Raw genomic sequence first — 18,340 nt, forward strand, 5'->3', positions numbered from 1 at the left:
TGATCCTGTGGTTCTTACAGACTCTTCTTCTTTCCAAAGGATACCTTAATATCTCCCACAGAAAAGGTCTACAGATTTCACTCAGTGCCATTCCCAGGATCCTCCAGTGATTGCAGAATAGCTCTAGAATATCATGAAGCAGAGCTTTTAACACTTGTGCAAACTGGTACATCTCCTGGTTGCCGCTGGGACCTAGTCACTTTGCTAACTGTATAATCAAATCAACTGTGTGCAGCTTTTCTTTTGCCTTTTCCTGTAATTCTCGTGGTCTTCCTTTGCAGAACTGGTTGCATTTTCTCTCTTTACGTGAATTTCCTTACAGTCACTCTCTTAGGCTACTTATATCAGATACGGAGCCTTTGATCCCTGAGTCAAAAATACAGTTTTTGAAATGCCTATGAAGCAGCACTGTTATGTGCATCAATCTGTACTACTGCATTCTCTGGTCATAGTGGTCCTCTAGGCTGTTTTCAGCTTCTCTATCTTGAAAGCCTTCCTGCAGAATCTTATTAATGGTGGGGTAGTCCTCGCTTCAGTCTACAAGTGCCACCTTTGGCCTTTTCTAGGAAAAAAGTGAAGTAAATTTTACCCTTGTCCAAAGTAAACTTTATTGATGTGCTGCATACCTTCAGAAAGTATATCCTCTAAATCCTTGCCCTGGGAGTAAGTTATCTTCTTTCTTCGATTTACAGCAAAGCTAAACCCCTAAATGAAAAATTGAGCCTGTAGCCTTGTCAGTAATTTATCAAAATTTCTTTCTCTGCGATATGTTGATTAAATGGAATAGTTTCAGTTGCTCCTCATCAATCTTTAACAATGATGTTTTGGTTTTGTGATGAAGAAGTCAACTTAAAAATTTTCTTTCAGTTGTCTATTGTATTTGCTATATGTCTCTTTCCTAACCTACAAAATTGAACTCTGATGCTGGAGAAAGAAGATGTTTTGAAGACATTTGACTCACTCCTATTATCCCACCTGCTATCAAGATCTTTTTTTTAATAGCTGCCATAGAACTCTAATTAAAATACTCTCTCTTATTATATCAGCTGACTAGCGAGGGACAGTTCATGCTTTTATTACTCTTTTTGAAGAACTGATGAGTTGCTGTAATCATAACATATGCATTAAGAACAATACTTGTGATAAATGTAAACTTTGATGTTTGACTAGCTTCCATTAATGCACTTTTTCATATTCAGATAATCATTATTCATTGAATAATGCATAATCAATCAGCAACAAGCTTCAGGAACTGATTTTGCATTGATCATGCGTTTTTCTGCTTCAGTTGATGTAAGAACTATGATTGCAAAATGCCAAGACCTTCTCAGTGCAATGCTTGTCAGATTTCCGTGATATCCCAAAGTGAGAACACAATTATAGTATCTGCTTCAAGATGCTGCATGGATGCAGATAGGCATGCTAATAATGTGTAGTAAGGACAAGTTTTAGCTTGGGCAAAACAGCAGGGGAATCTTTCTCTTGACAGTTGTTCATTTTCACACTCCTCAGCTTCCAGATGTTGCATGGCAGTAGCAAAACAAAACTGGTTTGAGGGGGCCGTCTTCAAAATATCTGAATGGAATTAAAGGGAGCATAGAAACTGAGGTGGAGGGAGAGATCTCCCTGGGCGCACATTTCCAGGAAGAGCTTGATAATGCTCCAAACTTCTTGTGTCCATGACCTGCCATTTCCAATCCTTGCTTGTATGCTGTGGCTTTGTTACTACCCTCAACCAGTTATTTAGTATATAAACAGAGGTAATACTTCCTAGACACATCAAGATGCTAAAGCTGTCTTGTTTTCTGAGGATTTCAGACCTAAATGATGTGTAACACCATGAAATTCTTAAAAATAAACAAGTATCTTACACTGAGAAGTTCAAAATGTCCTTGATTGTGCTGTAGGACTGTTCACATGAATGCTTGACTGAAGAAATAGTTGAGGTGAAGCAGGTAGGAACCTTAAATTGCACCTAGATTGGTTTCAGGCTGTTGAATCCCCATTTGTATCCTGGGAAATGTTGTGGTCCAATTCTATTGAAAGACTGACTAACCACACAGAAATCTGGATCTACCTCAAGTGATCACCTTCATTTACCCACATAGATTCTTATTGGGCTTGTTTAGAGAAATCAGTGCCTGCTGCTTAAGAAATGATGTGACTGGCATTTAGGTAGAAGAAACCATGTGAAGGAGAAATGCTGTGACTTGGGCATGGTGAGGACTGTGAGTAATGGAGAGCTAATAGATCGTATCTTGAGTAGATGAAGATACCTGACACTTTATTTGGGCTGTCTATATTAGGTGGAAGCAGTAGATACCTAAATTGCATGGACTGCATTGATTGACTTATTTGGACTTGGAAGCACCCAGGAAGACACAGAAGCTGTGGGGGAAAATGGAAAGTCCATAGAGAGTTAAGCAATTCTTCATTGGTATCTAGGACAGTCTGACTCATGCCTTTGGAACCATGTACTTCCAGAAGATGACAGAAGGTCACACCCAAGGTGAGGCAGGATTGATGCCAACCTACATGCATTAGCAAATACACAGAGCAAGATAGATACAAGAACCATTTTTCTTTGTTATTTCAGCAAGAGGAATTTTATAGTAGCTGTGGTTCTGCCTGTGAAGGGGGGAATATGAGTTCAGTATCATGTTGAAGCTGACCGTGACTCTGCAAGTAATTTGATCAGTATGACATGCAGTTCATAACAGGACAAGGAGCACTTGAGATCTTTTGTCTACCAGTCTTCACAAGCTTATAATAGTCTACCTGATGTAAAATGATAATTATAGTAAGGATGAGGTTATGGTTAATGCATTGGAATAGAGCTCAAGCTGCTCAAGTTTGACTCATGGTTTTGCCGGTGCACTTCTGTGACATTGAAAACTGCATTTGTCTTCATATACATAGGTTCCTAAGCGCTTTGGATGAATAATATTAAATACATGTGGCCTCCAGGAGAGTACAGGTTTCCATGTGTTCTATATAATACTGCAAGATGGTTTAGACACTCTGAGGGGCTTAAAATGGCTCTGGGTACTTGTGAGTCAATTGAGTCTTGTCTTCAGTGTCCCTGCTTCTCTTTTTTTTTTTTTTTCTTCCCCCACATGTTGAATGGAGATGGTAGGGCCTACCAGTCTACAAAAATATGCTATTGGGGTAGGGATGATATTTTCTGTGCATTTGTTCAGCATCTGGAGCAGTGGAGTCCATGGATAATTACCTTTACGCAGATAACTTTACTGATTCTGCAAAATTAAATGTTTCTGAGAGACAGAATTCTAAAATGAATCTGCTATTCTATTTATTCTGCCAGAATACTCCCTCAGGTAAACTAGTTTGCCAGCTTATTTGAAGACTTCTGTAAAGGGAGAAAACCAACAGCTGCAGAAATCACAATAAAAATGAAATAAGGCTTTAACTTTGAAAGTGGAAGAAAATGGAATACATTATGTTAGATGAAGAGGAAGTAGCATGTTGATTTAAAGCTGTGTTCCACTATTAATTAAGACTTCTATCTTGTGACTGTTGCTTTTTCAGACTGCAGTGATATTTGGGCTGATCTGAAATTTAATACACGTTTGAGCCCTTGTGCCTGTCTGTACTTGAAGGCTGGGTCTTATTGACCAAACTCTCAATGTTAAATAGACAAACTTCTCATGTTAACTACTCTCTTACTACCTGCCTGGATGCCTACCTGTGTAGCCTGTTGTAGGGGGCCTGTTTTGCAGGGAGGTTGGACTCAATGATCACTAGAGGTCCCTTCCAACTGCTACAATTCTGTGATTCTCATGCGGACTGACCTGGCAGTGGGAAGGCTGCCCTCTGACACGTAGGAAGTATTCACACTTCTACAGTGTGTGATTAAAGTAACAAGCATTCAGACGTTAACTTCATATTTGGAGATGCTAAATTGTAAAGATGTCACTCATAGTTGGCGAGTTATGTGTGTTAGAAACCATAGGGCAAAGAGAAATGAACTCAGAATTCTTCCTGAAAGTAGGAGAATAAATCAAAGCATGAAGAATGCAGATTAATATGTGTTAGTTTATTTTCTCATGATCTTTGAGGAAATAGAAAGTTCTCTCACCTCTTTCTCTGGAAGGAAGGGGTAGTGAAATAACTGTAAAAGGAGGGATAGTATCTCTCAGCTCAGAATAGTTGGCCTTTAAATAGTTACAAATAGAGTTTGAAGCGGATCATCCTCAGTCAGTGTTGTGATGGATCTTGTATGTTTTAAGAAGATTGAGTTTATTTTGTATCCATTTAGCATACATTTATTTTACTGGATAAATACCTAGTCTTTGACTAAAAGTTCTCCTCCTGTCTTAGGCATGTGGTCCAACCAGCATACTGTTTTTTTCTTCAGTATTAGTTTTGTCACATAAGGATGTCAAATGGCTTACAGTAATCAGTTCTAATACAAATTGTGAACAGGCAGGGATTTCTTCATGGCCCGCAGGAGCTAGTGATGTGTTGATGGCTGAGGGATAGTGTCTTATGCTGAAAATTTCAGGTGATATCCTGAGCCCCATAAAGGCAACAGCAAAATCCCCATAGATTTTATTATCCTAGGAGTGAGCAAGTAAGTTTTTTTTTAAAAAGGTATTTATCTTAGTCCCCCAGGATATTCTGGTTATCTTTGTTAAGAAATATTTCATCTTTTGAACCCTATTATAACATCAAGATGTAAGGGATGGAAGTCTTCCATTAAACCCCAGAGTTCCACACTAATTCTGATTTCACAGAATCATAGAATTGCTCAGGTTGGAGAAGACCTTCAAGATAATTAAGTCCAACCGCAACTTAACCATACTACCCTAACTCTAACAACCCACTACTAAATCATGTCCCTGAGCACCACATCCGAACGGTTTTTAAATGTGTTCAGGGATGGTGACACAACCACCTCCCTGGGGAGCCTGTTCCAGTGCTTAACAACCCTTTCAGTAAGTAAGTTTTTTCTGATATCCAACCTAAACCTCCCCTGGCACAGCTTGAGGCCATTTCCCCTTGTCTCGTTGGTGAGAAGAGACCAACCCCACTCTCACTGCAATCATCTTTCAGGTATTTGAAGAGAGCAATAAGGTCTCCCCTCAGCCTCCTCTTCCCCAGACTAAACAGCCCCAGTTCCTTTAGTCTCTCCTCACAGGGCATATTCTCCAAGCCCTTCACAAGCCTTGTTGCCCTTCTTTGGACCTTCTTTTTCCTTCAATAGGAGACAATCTTTTTATCCATTTTTAAACAGCTTGCTTTTAGGTTTTGTTGGTTTCTGTGATATTTGGAAAAGAAAAACTAAAGGCTAAAAATATATTTTTCCCTTTTTTTCTGTCTCATGTTGTTAGACAAGATAACTTGTGACTTCGTTTATTTTAGAGGGTAAACAATTTTGGTATCTTCAATTGATATATGGATGTTTCTGTTCTTTTTACTTCTCCCAAAACATCTTATTTTTCAGAGGCATTGAAAGTGTAATAACCAAAATGAGCAAAGGTGCTCAAGGTGGGGATATCCCCCGGACATAGCCCAGCTTTATTTCCCATGCCATTGGTTGCACTCCGTGCTGGATGTTGTGTGCTGTCCATCAGAAAAGGCATAGATATTGCAAGGATCTTGGGGCTAAAATCTTTCTCAAACACACATGCCAAAAGAGAAAGCACTAGAAATTTATGTATACTCATCTTCTGTACAGAGAGATGCATAATGCTGAGCTTGACCCCTTCTGTTGTCATATCATTTAAGATTGCTACGTAGAGCAAGCATATAATAATGTGAAAGTGATGTCCATAGATTTTTAAATTCTTTTCTTACGCAGATATATCACTCTCTAATTAGCTCAAAAGATTGATTGTTTGATAGAAAGCACTACTTCAATGTCACAAAATGTAAACAGTAGAAAATATTATGAAAGTATTTCAAAAAAATCTAACCTCTCTCTAGACCAGAAGGTGAAGTAATCCAAAGACGTCTCTTTTTGATGAATAACGGAATTTCAAAAGCTTTTTCTTAATTTATAAGATACATTACATGGAAATCTTCCTTCTGCTGCTTCAGTTATTTTTTATCTTGATTATGCTTGACGTTTTTAGGGTACAAGGCACTGTAGTTAGGAGGATAATTTTAAATTCTCAATGAGGTGCTGCAGTTTGGCTCTGAATTACAGAGGAGACAGTTTGAAGTCAGAGCACTATATTATTTTCCATTGCAGCTACCAGATTACCCTATGCAGCCCTACTAGCGCAATGAAGCTTTGAAAGACAAAACAGTCAAGACAGAAAACATTGCAGTGCTTTACAAAGCACGGGGTAGGAGCAGGTTGTCATTCTGCCTTATTTATTTTTCCTGTAGACTCATTTAAAATTTAAGACAGTACAAAATATTGCAAGACCTTCATTTGCTGGGAGAAGCTGGGCAAGAAATGGGCTGCATCACTTGAATAAGTCCACCTGTCTGTGCACCTGTTGCAAAAGAGATTGCCCAAACACCCATCATGCATGTAGCTCTTGGATGTAAAGATCTGTAATTGTCTTGCAGTTTGGGGATGGCATGCTTTAGGGGCAGTGTGCATTGCTGAGAACAGGTTCTCAAGTCCCAGTCTGACCAGTCTTCCCGTGTACCAACAAATGCCACCAAGGGGTTGTAGACAATCCAGGGTGTCTCTTGCACAAACTAAAGATGTACAACAGGGAGTGTAGAGTCTTGGCTGTGGCAAGAGGAGCTGCAGAGCAGGATGGTGTACATCACTGAGGCTGTCATGTCCCAGCATCGTCCTTGTCCCCACTACCACCCCACACTGCTAATGATATTCCTTAGTTTCTCCTGTTTTTTCTATGTCTATAAGCTATGAAAAACAACCTCATTTTATCCAAAATGGTCTTCCTGATTTTTATATTTTGACATCCTTCCCATATGCAAGCTAACGCATTGAATTCTCTACTAGGGGTCTCTTGTCTAGCTTCTCTGCTTACAAAAAATCAAGGCAGGAAAGTATATTCCATAATGTATTTTTTCCTTTCAAAAACATATTAATTGGCTCTTCTTAGTTTAAAAGCCTTTGTAGACTGGAAGGGGGAAAAGCAAGTTCCAGTCATACTCATTATCCTTAGGCAAACTCACTGTAACAGCTGCCAAAATTATATTAGGACCCATACTTTCTTCTGGAACCTTTCCAGCTCATCTTTAGGTGAAACACATCCCATAACAGGATGTGAAACAGAAACTGAAAGCAAATACTTTTTCTCAATTCTATCCTTTCATGAGGGTAATGTGAGAAACTGCATTCTTGTATTGTGCTACAGATGCCTAACATTTGTTCCAATAGCTCCAACCTTCTATAAACTCATCTGTAAATGTCTGCTGAAGTCCATTAACAGTTTTGTCTTTCAGTCTGCATGGATTTACTGATAATCTGTTCAGTATATCTCTGCAGCCTGAGTGAATTTCAAAAGTATTTTCAAAATATGTTTAGGCTGTGGTTCACTATGAGGGCATGAGGGAGAGGATCTTTGTGTCACTGATGACATTCAAGCATCTAACCAGATGATGCCATAGACTAATATATTTTTTTCTTTAAATGACTGGCTAAAGTTTTGCTCACTCATCATCTCTTAAACACCTAAATGAACAGTCTGATTCCCAAAAGTGATCTGGTTGCAGTAAATCTAATGGAAAGATGTAAGAAGCATTTTCCAGTAACTGATTTAGTCACCATCAACTCCATGTCCTGAAGCACTTTTTCAAAATCCAGAGAGGTGGCATTCCTCATTTCATGTCCTCTCACTGCAGTCTTCAATTTCTGAAATGAAGACAGGACCAAGAAAAACAAAGCCTATATTAGAGGATCAGGACTTCAATTTTCTGTAAATTAGCATCTTTCTATTAGTTGATGGCATTGGATGAAAGCTGTGAAAAATCTTTTTTTTTTGACAAAAATGCTATAAGAATGTGGTATGTGACTTTTTTTACTGCCAATTATTGTAAAAGTAAAATGCAACATCTTAAAATGGAGCCACTGCTTAATGCTCTTCTCTCTTTCTTTTTCCCTTCAAATCAGATTTTTATCTTTGAGAATAACATCTATTACTGTGCCCATGTGGGGAAACAAGCCATTCGAGTGGTCTCCACGGGAAAAGAAGGTGTTATTTTCAATGGGCTCAGCGACTGGCTGTATGAAGGTAGGACGCAACATCTAGGGTGGCAGTTAGTTATGAATTTTTTACACTAAATCTGCAGAACTGTCTGAAATTAGATGTTCAGTGCTGCATTTCTGGGGACTGGTGGATATTTGCTAAAAACTTGCTATTCTAACAGTTGTCTGAAGTGCTGGACTGGAAATAATGTGAAGTGATGTCAGAATTCTGTTTTCCAGGCTGTTTTTCTTTCCCTTACTCCAAAAGTAATAAATCACAAAGCGTTAATGAACAGAGCCACTTCATTATTTAGCGGCACCTGCAATCACTCAGAGATGTGACAGTTTTCAAATCACTGGAAAGGACAAATACAGAGGAAAAGTTGCTTCTATTTTAAGGGAAGAAGCTAGGAAACAATTTTACTTGATGGGTTGTTTGCCACGGCTCTAGGTGTGTTCTAAAGCTATTCAGCTCTTGACAGCTAACAATTTTCCCTAAAGCAGACAGGTCCTCACAGTAATTGGCTTCCTTCCCTTGAAAATGAGCCTAGTGAGGCAGAGGGTCATAGCTGGAGCCCTGCTTTCCTTCAGTCTTGACTGGCAAATGGCCCTGTAGTGTCTGTGAGCAGCTGCTGCAAAGCAATTGTGTCTACAAAACGATCCCAGCCACCACTGTTCTTCTAGGGAACATAAAGGCCATTAAGATAAGACTTAAGCAGAATTAAAATATTTAATAGAATGTATGCACGCAGCACCCATCCCCCTCTCTGTTGCTGGCTAATGCTGTCAGCAGTTCCTTTCCAGAAGGATCCTGGTTTGGGGATCTGGCAGGATTTGCTTTGTCACACCCAGAGAAACTGGTCCCATATATCAGTGCAGTTTTGAGCACCACAGCGCAAAAAGGACTTCAAACTGTTAGAGAGTTTCCAAAGCGTGGCTATAAAGGTGGGGAAGTCTCCAGAGGGGAGGATGTGTGAGGAGCAGCTGAGGGCCTTGGATTTGTTGGGAGTAGAGCGGAGCAGGCTGAGGGGAGGCCTCATGGCCATAGAGCTCCTCACAGGGAGCGGAGAGGCGGCAACAGGGCCTGAGGGAACAGCATGGAGCTGTCAGGGGTGGGGCAGCTGGGGGTGAGGGAAAGACTCTGCCCCAGAGGGCGGTGGGCATGACCCCAAGTGTAGGAGCTCACAGAGCATTAGGACACCGCTCTCAGACATAGGGTTGGGTGATGCTGTGTGGAGACGAGGTTGCACTTGGTGATCCTTATGGGACCCTTTCAACTCAGGGATATTCTTTGATTCTACGATCAGTGTACAAACTCATCAAACACGTTGGTAGAGATCTCTGATACCCATCTAGATTACTTTTGATATTTAAATTCATGTTTATGTTGTACTACAGAATATTTACAAGTGAATGTTCCCCTTGTGAAAGCCCTTTGTAACCAGAAGAGTGGCTAAGAGGTTGCAGAACATTAATTCTCTTTAATTTCTCTCTATTTATGAATTTGAAGTTATGGGCAGGCCGATTTGACTCTGTAGGTCAAATGTGCATGTTGGTACCCATCTTTTGCTGTAAAACATCACTTGGTACATAAGGTCTTCTGATGGAGCCTTGCACACAGCGGCATGCTGACAGGAGAATTTTGTCACACTGGTGAACTCCAAGCCCGTGGTGACACTTGTGTTATGCTGACGTGTGTTTTTATTCAATTACTGGATTGCTCAGGCAATTTCTTGGCTGACATTGACTTTCAGGTTTGTCCTTTATAATGAACTTACTCGTTAACTGTGTATTGATATACTGGGATGATAAAGGAACCAAATACAGTCTGGATATACCAAGCCAAGTTCTGTAACCTCTCCATGTAGTGTGCATGCAATAAGACTTCTGATCCTGTTCACTGGGAGTATGTTTTAACAGGAACCAGGTAATAATATCCCTTTGGTGATGTCACTTTGCATCCAAGTACACAGAGTTGATGCTGAAATGAAAACTTACTTCACAAGCAACATAAAGGACGACTCCTAGGAAAATCTGAAGTATGTGTTTTCAAGTGATAGAGTGCAGAACTTCATTCAAATCCAAAAGTGAATTGTGTGAGCTGAGCATCTTCCCTTGCACTACAGCACTTGGAGGTGAAGCTGGATGTAGGATCAGTACTGAGGGTCTGTGGCAGATGTGTGAGCAAGCTGTTGGGATGCAGGATCAGATGGGTCCACAGCATCCAGGTGTCATCACTCTGAATGCATGGATGGAGAAGGATCCCAGAAGGATCTGAATATTGCATAGTGGTGAGTGGGGGAGGACCATGGGGATATGGATGTCACCTCTCTCACTGGAGTCTGTGAGAGTTCTAACATTATTGTTAGAGAGTCTGAAGCATTACCCCACCAGCAGCTGGGATGCTCTGCTGTTACGTGCTTATCAGCGCCTTTGTATGACCAAATTGTTTCTTTGGTGCTTCATTTTCAAGGGGGTGAAAAATGAACCGAAAACTTTAAATCCAAGCCCTGCTGACTGGAATTTCTTGAAATCTGAGCTAGGATCAAAATTTACCACCCCAGGGCTATTTTTCACCTCCCTCCGTTCCCACTGATGTTTGGAGATGTCTCCTCCACCTCCTTAGTAGAGCTAGGACGCTCAAACCTGCATTTGCTTGCACCACTGCCATCTCAGTGAGTTCCAGGGGTGGATGCTGAGCATATGTAGGGATCTTGTTCCATCTGTGCGGCCACCTCCAGCAGATAGTCTGCAAAGAACCGCTGAAACAAGATCACAGCAAGTTTGGCACGTTGCTGTCTGGGCAAGTGCTCTTTTTGTTGCTGAAGTTCACCGCTGCCAGCTGTGGCAGCTGAGCCTCCCTGGGGCACCTGGCGGGTTCATGACCTGCTTATCACTTGGCCTGCATACATTGCAAAAATAAAAATATTGGTATTTTCAGTCTGAGGAAGCCACTTACGGTATTTTACTGTAATCTTTAAAAGCATATCGACAGCAGTCCTCCTCCCACATTTTGTAGAGCTGCCTGCAATGCAGATTGCAGCCCCAGCAGTGCTGCCTTTGGGGTGACTCCTGATGGCTGAGGTGAAGGGTGGGCGTGGGGGGAACACTTCTCATCATAACGCTGTTGCTGTTGTCATGATGGAATAGATGCACTGCGCTATTAATCATAGGCTTTTACTAAGTCTGGAAGCAAAGCAGAACTAGAGGAGGCTTGACAGGCTTATTTGCCCTGTAAAAATGCAGGAGTTCATTTCAATTCAAGTTAAGCTCTGCTTTTGTAAATCTGCCAAAGGGGAAAAAAATTCTTCATGGTATTTATGCTGATCTGTAGACTTTTGATAATATAGTGAAAAACACTTTGAATCAATCAGAGCTTAATCTACTTACTGTATTTAGCTGGAAGGCTATAGATTGATACATAGATTACTGAAACATGAAAGCATAGATTAAACATGGCTTTTATTACTAGAGTAAGCATTGACAACGTTTGCATGTAGACTGACTTAACATTTTCAGAGTTTTGCCTGATAGATACCTATGCTAAAACATTTTGAGATCCTATAAGAGAGAGCTTAAAGTTCTGTGGCTGAAACCAGCTCAGTATTTAAACGGATAGCATGAGCAAAGAGTGTTTTTCACTTTGGCTGAATCCTGGGGAGTGCTGAATCCTGCCTGAGCCTGTTTCAGGCTTTACTGAGCAGGACAGGGACCTCCCCTGGCTGCTCTGCTCTGAAGTCCTGGTGTGACCTCCTTCCAGCAAGTTTGCATTCACAGACACGACTCTGATGTTGCATTCTGCTGCGTGGAAGTCGCAGGGGAGTGGAGCACCAGGCGGGCTCTGTGCTCCTTCCATTGGTAGGAGGGGAAGAATGGGTTTTTACCCACAGATGAGCTGATCCTATCCACAGGCTGTGAAATGAAGGATTTTGTTTACTTCTTGTGCCCTCAGACATGAAAGCAGTACCATATAAGCCATTCTGTGACCTGATCTGCTGGGCATGTTTTGTTTGTGGTTTAGGAACTTTGCTTGCAAAGGGAAGAGCTGTGCATGAGTTTGTCCCTTGCCTCACGTCCTCAGAGTGATTGTTATGGTTTGTTCTGCAAGTCCCTAAAGATCACCTCAAAGTAAGCACCCTGTTCCAGACTGGTGCTGACCTGGTAGCTGTGACATCTCCTCTGGACCCTTCCTCAGCCTCACCCCAGAGGAGCTCATCAGGAAGGCTCACGTGTCACTCATTTAAAACTCTTATGCAATATGAGTTATACGTATCCGACATTTAAAATTGATACTCTGCTCTGAGTTTAATGCACAGCAGTGTTGCTCTGCTTTATTTTTGGCTGGGGAGCAAGAGGAGGAGTGAAAAGAGACTTTTTCAGCTCTGACTTGCATGTCTTATTAATCTTCATTCTGCCTGCATCTTACTTTATCACCAGCAGATCCTCTTAAATGACTTTGTAGTGACACCTGGTGGGAGAGGCCAGGATGTCATCATCATTAAGACAGTGAAACTGCAGAATTTTTTACTGCAAGATCTAGTAAAAGTCTTCCAATTTCCCCTCCCGTGCACTTCCCTGGAACTCCCTTTGAGCTTATGGGAACAACAGACCCAAAGCTTCTGGCTGATTCACGCTAATAGTGCTTCTGTTCCTTTCCTAGACTTTGCAAAGAGAGGAAAGAGAATGCAGTAATAAAGAAAAATCTTTTCCATAATTTAATCAGCATCTCAGAAAAATCAGAGTATATTTAGAATGTGTTTGGCTGGTCTCAGAGGTGCAGTGCCTAGTAACAGCTGCCAAAACAAATAGCATTTCCCTTGAGCAGTATCTTTTATGCTTATAGTATTTCAAGCAACTGAAGTAGATATACTTCTTAAGGTTAGAAACATTAATCCTGGAAGTCTGGAAATGGCCTTCACACTGGAGTAAAGGGGGAAGGATAACAAAGAGCACTTGGAGATGTCTTCATAGTGCCACAAATGCACCCTAAGTCCAAAAATCATTGACCTTTCCTTAGGAACATGCAGATTATACGTAGGGCTTATGAGGAAGCCGTGTGGAATTTTTTCCCTTGTTTCTGTTCCTCTTCGGGCAGGGTAGGAAACCCAGTATGTTGTTTCAATGACATTATCACTATATTAAAATAGAAAGCTTTCTTCCTGTTTGCATATTGTGCATCATTCAGTGCTGCCTATTAAGTGCATGCGGCCGTTGCGTAACACTTTGGCCACACAGTTCCCAGTTGGCCATTCTTTAGCTGCCTATTGAAAGTGTAGGTGACTTTTTCTTAGTGTACGTTTATTTGCGTGCTAATTTCTACCAAACATGCAGAAAATCTGTCCATTTCTGTCACAGGCAAATATGAATGAAGAGCAGCTCTTAACCTCAGCCATGTTTGAAATAACTGTAAGTAATTCTGTTGCAAGGAAGATATGCTGTATGCAGCAATACTATGCCTTATCTGTGTTCAAAAAGAAGGAAAAAGCATTAAATTTTACCTGGCCATACAATGAAAGGTTTGGTAAAAGTTCCATTATCTTCTAGTTTTGGTGGAGGTTCCTGTTCATATGGATTGCATCACTGGGGATGGGCTCCTGGCCCTTCTCAGTTGGTTAAGGTCAGAGAAAATTGAACCATTTACAATGCACGTTGCGAACGCCTGCCTAGAACTCAGCATGCTCATGAAAACTTTTAAATGTGCTGTTATCTGGATAGGCTTCAAACTCCATTGCCGCACTGCAATAAGCCTTGCCAGCTCTAGCCCAGGCTTTAACCTTCCCTTTCTGCAGAAGGTTGTTTGAAAGGGGGGTTGTCAGCCAAACCCAACACCTGTCATCCTCTAATTTTTGGATCGCCATCACTCTGGCTTCAGGGTGGCTTTTGGAAGGAAAACAGAATATTATTTACTGAGGTCAGTGATCTCCTTGGCGCAGTGGAAGGAAGCCAGGTGGCTGTCCTGATTTTTGCCAGTCAGTCAGCAGCTGCCAATGCTCCAAGTCTGGGGTGTTTGGGGAGTGAGGTTGTTGGTGCTTGCCCTCATGGAGCATGTACTTTTCCTTCTCAGATGTCCTATATAAAATGCTGTTTCTTCAGGAAGAGCATGGTGTTTCAGGTAGCTTCTTCCAGTTCCATGCAGTGTCTTGCAATTCGTTCTTTGTTGTTCTGATTTTTTTTTGTCTTTTTTTGGTTGGTTGTTTTGGTTAGTCTTTTATTATTGGATGATTTCTATATGTATACAGCAAAAAAAAAAAAAAGAAAAAGCATCGTATGCTGTGGTTGCCAGTATTTTAATCTTAAACATTCTTTTGAGCTGCAATAGGTGTGCTTGGGTGTGATTAAAGAGATTATAAAATTAATATGAATGTCTTCCTGAAATAGATTTGCAGTCTACATGGAACTCATGAGAGCAGTTTGGTTACAGCAGTTTAAATCCATAGTGAGTCTTCTGATCTCTGCAGATTTAGTTAAGATTTGAAGCTTCCCACAAAATTTAGCCCAACTGTTGTAGTAGAATCTCTTCTCTGTTTCATTGCTATTTTACTGTTGCTGCTTTTTTGAGCATATATTTGTCTCTTATTTATCTTACTTGAGGGGAAAAAAGCTACCCAGTTTGCAGCCAAATTAAACCTGATTAGCTACTGCCCTCCTTGAGTATGTGAATAAAAATGGAAGATTGACAACTGAAATACATAGATCAGTATGAAAGTAGCACCTGGTATTTACAGATATATACTTTCAGCTATCTACCAGATTCTGCATCACTGAGTCAAATATATCTAAAATATGTATTAGAAGTCACACAATGCAACTGTTAGGAGTTTCTGCTTGTGAGTTCTGTTTATATACATCAAAGTCATTTACAGCAGCCTTAGGAAAAATACCTTGTCCCTGTTTTCTGATTACACTTGCATTTTGAGCAGCTAATTTATAAACTAGCAATTTAAATATTGCAGAATATATTTTGATGTATGCTATGCTAGTCTGAAGTCTTGACTGATTACATGGAAGCTCACAGGCGTGATCTCCATCTTCGCTAGGGCCATGCTGTAATATTCATGCTCATTCACTACCAGAGTTGCAAAGAAAATATCTTAAATTGTCATTATTCCCAGGAGAAGAGTCTGAATGTTACACAGCACTCAAGAGTTCTCCCAGTTTTGAAGGCTTGTTTTTTCTCCATTAAGTCATATCAGTGGTTTGATATGGTAACACACAGAATGCATTTAGGGGTTCAGGTTAACAGAGAACAAACAAAAAGTGCTTCATTTCTGTGGTGGCAGAATTGACTTTCATTGCTGTGACCAACATAACAGCCTGTAGAGTGCTGTAGAAGATTAAAAGAAATTGGGTTAATTTGCACAAAAAATGTTAGGGAGAAGATAGGGCATGGTGCACAGGGGCACTGTAGGGATCTGTGATCTGGAGATTTTAAGAATGAGTTGGACACATTTCTATCATAGCTTGTTGAGATAAAGATCAGTTGTATTTCCATGCACAGGAGACTAGAAAATGACTTTGGGTTTCTCATAGACCCACCATAATATGATTTCTTTTTGCAGAGTTTTGATGGCTATTTCTGATCTCTTTGCAGTTAGACGTGTTGGCTCTTAGATGACAGAGTGACAGTGAAAGCTTTTGGAGCATCTCTTCATATGATACCAAATACCTATGTCTGTATACAGTAGGGTAAATACTCATAACTGTTGCGTATACAACAGAGGTATAGAGAGTAGAGCTCTTTATCATGGCAAATTTATATTTACCTCATTAATTCCCTGAGGGAAATCGGTAGTTTTCTTCTCCTGGTAGTCTCCATGATTTTTTTGTTTAAAAAGTTACCTTAAAGAAAACAACCCATCTTAGCTGCCCAGGGAAGCGGTGGAGTCACCGTCCCTGGAGGTGTTCAAGAAATGTTTAGATGTGGCACTGAGGGACATGGTTAGTGATATGGTGATGCTGGATTGATGGTTGGACTAGATGATCTTAGTGGTCTTTTCCAACCTTACTGGCTCTGTGATTTTTAAGTTGCTGCATTCACAAAGTGATTTAAATGACAGAAGGAAGCACATCCATAATTGAAAGATGGCTGTAGAAGTGTTGTTAGTACATGACTCCATCTACTTGACCTAAAAAGTAAATTTCTATATTTTTTTCCCTTGATGCGCTGATTCTTCCATGGTGGAAGAATCCACCCCGGTGGAAGAATTCTTGCTTATGGAAATTCAGGGGCCAGTGGAAAACCTGTAAGAAGTTTGAATAGCTATCTCTTTATCTCACTGATCTTTGGCCTGAATAAAGAGTATGTGCGAGGAAAAAAGAATGTAAAAAGCAAAAATAAATGTACTCTGTCTAAATTAGAAAAAGTAAAAGCTACATGAAGAGGATGAAAATTCTGCTGAGAAATGTGAGCCTGACTAGAGGTTTGACCTATCCATTGTTGCATAAATGTAGCAAAATCAAAAGGATATCAGAAATAATGACAGCAGTTGGTCATCTGCTCATAATGGCCATACATCAGCTCTTGTAATGGGGAAAAGAAATCAATAAAATGCAGTGTGCTTTAAAAAAAAAAAAAAAAAAAACCTGCAAGACTTGCTCTTAATGTGAGCTGGAAGCAGCCACAGGTTGGGGCAGGTCTGCGAGCAGGGAGGCAGTGACCTGAGGATAGAAAGAGTGAACTGCAAAGCAGGCTGGACTGAGCAGCGCCCTGCAGAGCTGAGCTCAGCTGTTTCCTCTGGCAGAACAGGCAGGAACTTAAATCTTTGTACTTGAAAAGCAACCTCCAGCACTGCTATCCGTGCTCCGTGTGCACAGTGCTACATGAGAAATGATAGCCTACACGCTCGGGTCCTAGTATTGAGAAAACTGAACAGTTTTAGGTGTGTTTCAGGCTGCCAGCTCTCCTCCAGGCAGATATCAGGGACCTCTTGCACATGAGGATATAGGATTACAGTGCAGCAGTTTTCAGATTAAGCCCAGTGGTGACTGTCGTGTTCACACCAGTCACCAGTGGAGGTGCTTGTACCTGGATTAGGAGAATTGAAGAGTAAAGAGTAAATACCTACAGTTACAAGAAGATAAGGCATCCAGGAATTATATCGCACTCAACTCTCTATTAGTTTATGTCACTGTAAGTCCTGCTTCTGCACCAGCTGTTTTCCAGTCTTCAGTGGACACATGTCTAAAGGGGAAACTATGCCACAGAGTAATCATAATTAGCAAAGAGGAGGGAAAGAGAAAATCGTAAAGATCCTCTTAAATGGGAAAGTAGCAAAATACAAGTGGCCAGGTACACATTGACTGGTGTGTGCTGGTGTTAAAGCAGCTGCCTGCAGACACCATATGGCTCACAGAAATGCAGGGGTTGGAAAGGTCCTCTAGAGATCATCAAACCCAACACTACCTGCTAAAGCAGGTTCCTTCAAGTGGCACAGGAAGACTCTTTGAGTCATAGAATAATTAAGGTTGAAAAAGACCACTATCATCAAGTCCAACCATCAGCCCATCGCCACAATGCCCACTAAACCATTGCTCTTGGTGCTGAGTGATCCAGCTTTCAGCCAACTCATGCTGCCATCTTGGCTGGCTATTGTTTGCATGCCAGACAGTTTTGCTGAGAATTTTTTTCCGAAAATTACTGAAAACTTATTGTGCCCCATTCCCCAACCATTAGAATCTTTAAGAACATGAAGTTCCTACCCATCAAATCTACACAAGAAAATTTTAGTCTGCCATTTTGAGTGGCATCACAGGGAGCAGCTACATGAACTGCTGTTATGAGCTAAATATTGTAATTTATTTACAATTATTTAAAATGCTTATAAAGAAATACTTTGGCTGTCAGTTTTGAATAACTTTCACTTTTAAAGGATTTTTGAGATTTTAATGTGTGGAGGCATTGTATAGTTCTGAAATGACATGAAATGCTTTGTGATTTCATCCATAACATTTTCTGTGACATAGCTAGATCTCCTTGATTGTTGCACAGCTGGGTATAAGTTACCCCACAAAAATACCTCATTTTTTGCTCACCTGCTGCTGATTATACAGCAAAGGGCAACCACTGCCAGTCAGAGTACTTGAATTCCAGTCTATTAACAGAAAAATATTTCCCGTAATTCATATAGGGAACAGGAGCATCAGAAAAGTGGATGTAAAATTCATAATTTCAATCTCGTTTAGTATGTATAGCACTCTAACTTA

The 18,340-nt window shown here is 40.6% G+C and overlaps 1 protein-coding gene across 3 annotated transcripts in view; it reads left to right on the forward strand.

The window, feature by feature from the left end:
- Nucleotides 1–18,340, forward strand: part of DPP6 (dipeptidyl peptidase like 6) — a 461,031-nt gene that overhangs the window by 373,213 nt on the left and 69,478 nt on the right. For all 3 annotated transcript variants that reach the window (XM_021388076.1, XM_021388074.1, XM_021388075.1), the window contains exon 8: nucleotides 8,063–8,183. In XM_021388076.1, coding sequence (XP_021243751.1) covers nucleotides 8,063–8,183 — 121 coding nt within the window. The remainder of the gene's footprint in view (nucleotides 1–8,062; nucleotides 8,184–18,340) is intronic.

This window comes from Numida meleagris, chromosome 2 (assembly GCF_002078875.1).
Source record: "Numida meleagris isolate 19003 breed g44 Domestic line chromosome 2, NumMel1.0, whole genome shotgun sequence".
Lineage (NCBI taxonomy): Eukaryota > Metazoa > Chordata > Aves > Galliformes > Numididae > Numida > Numida meleagris.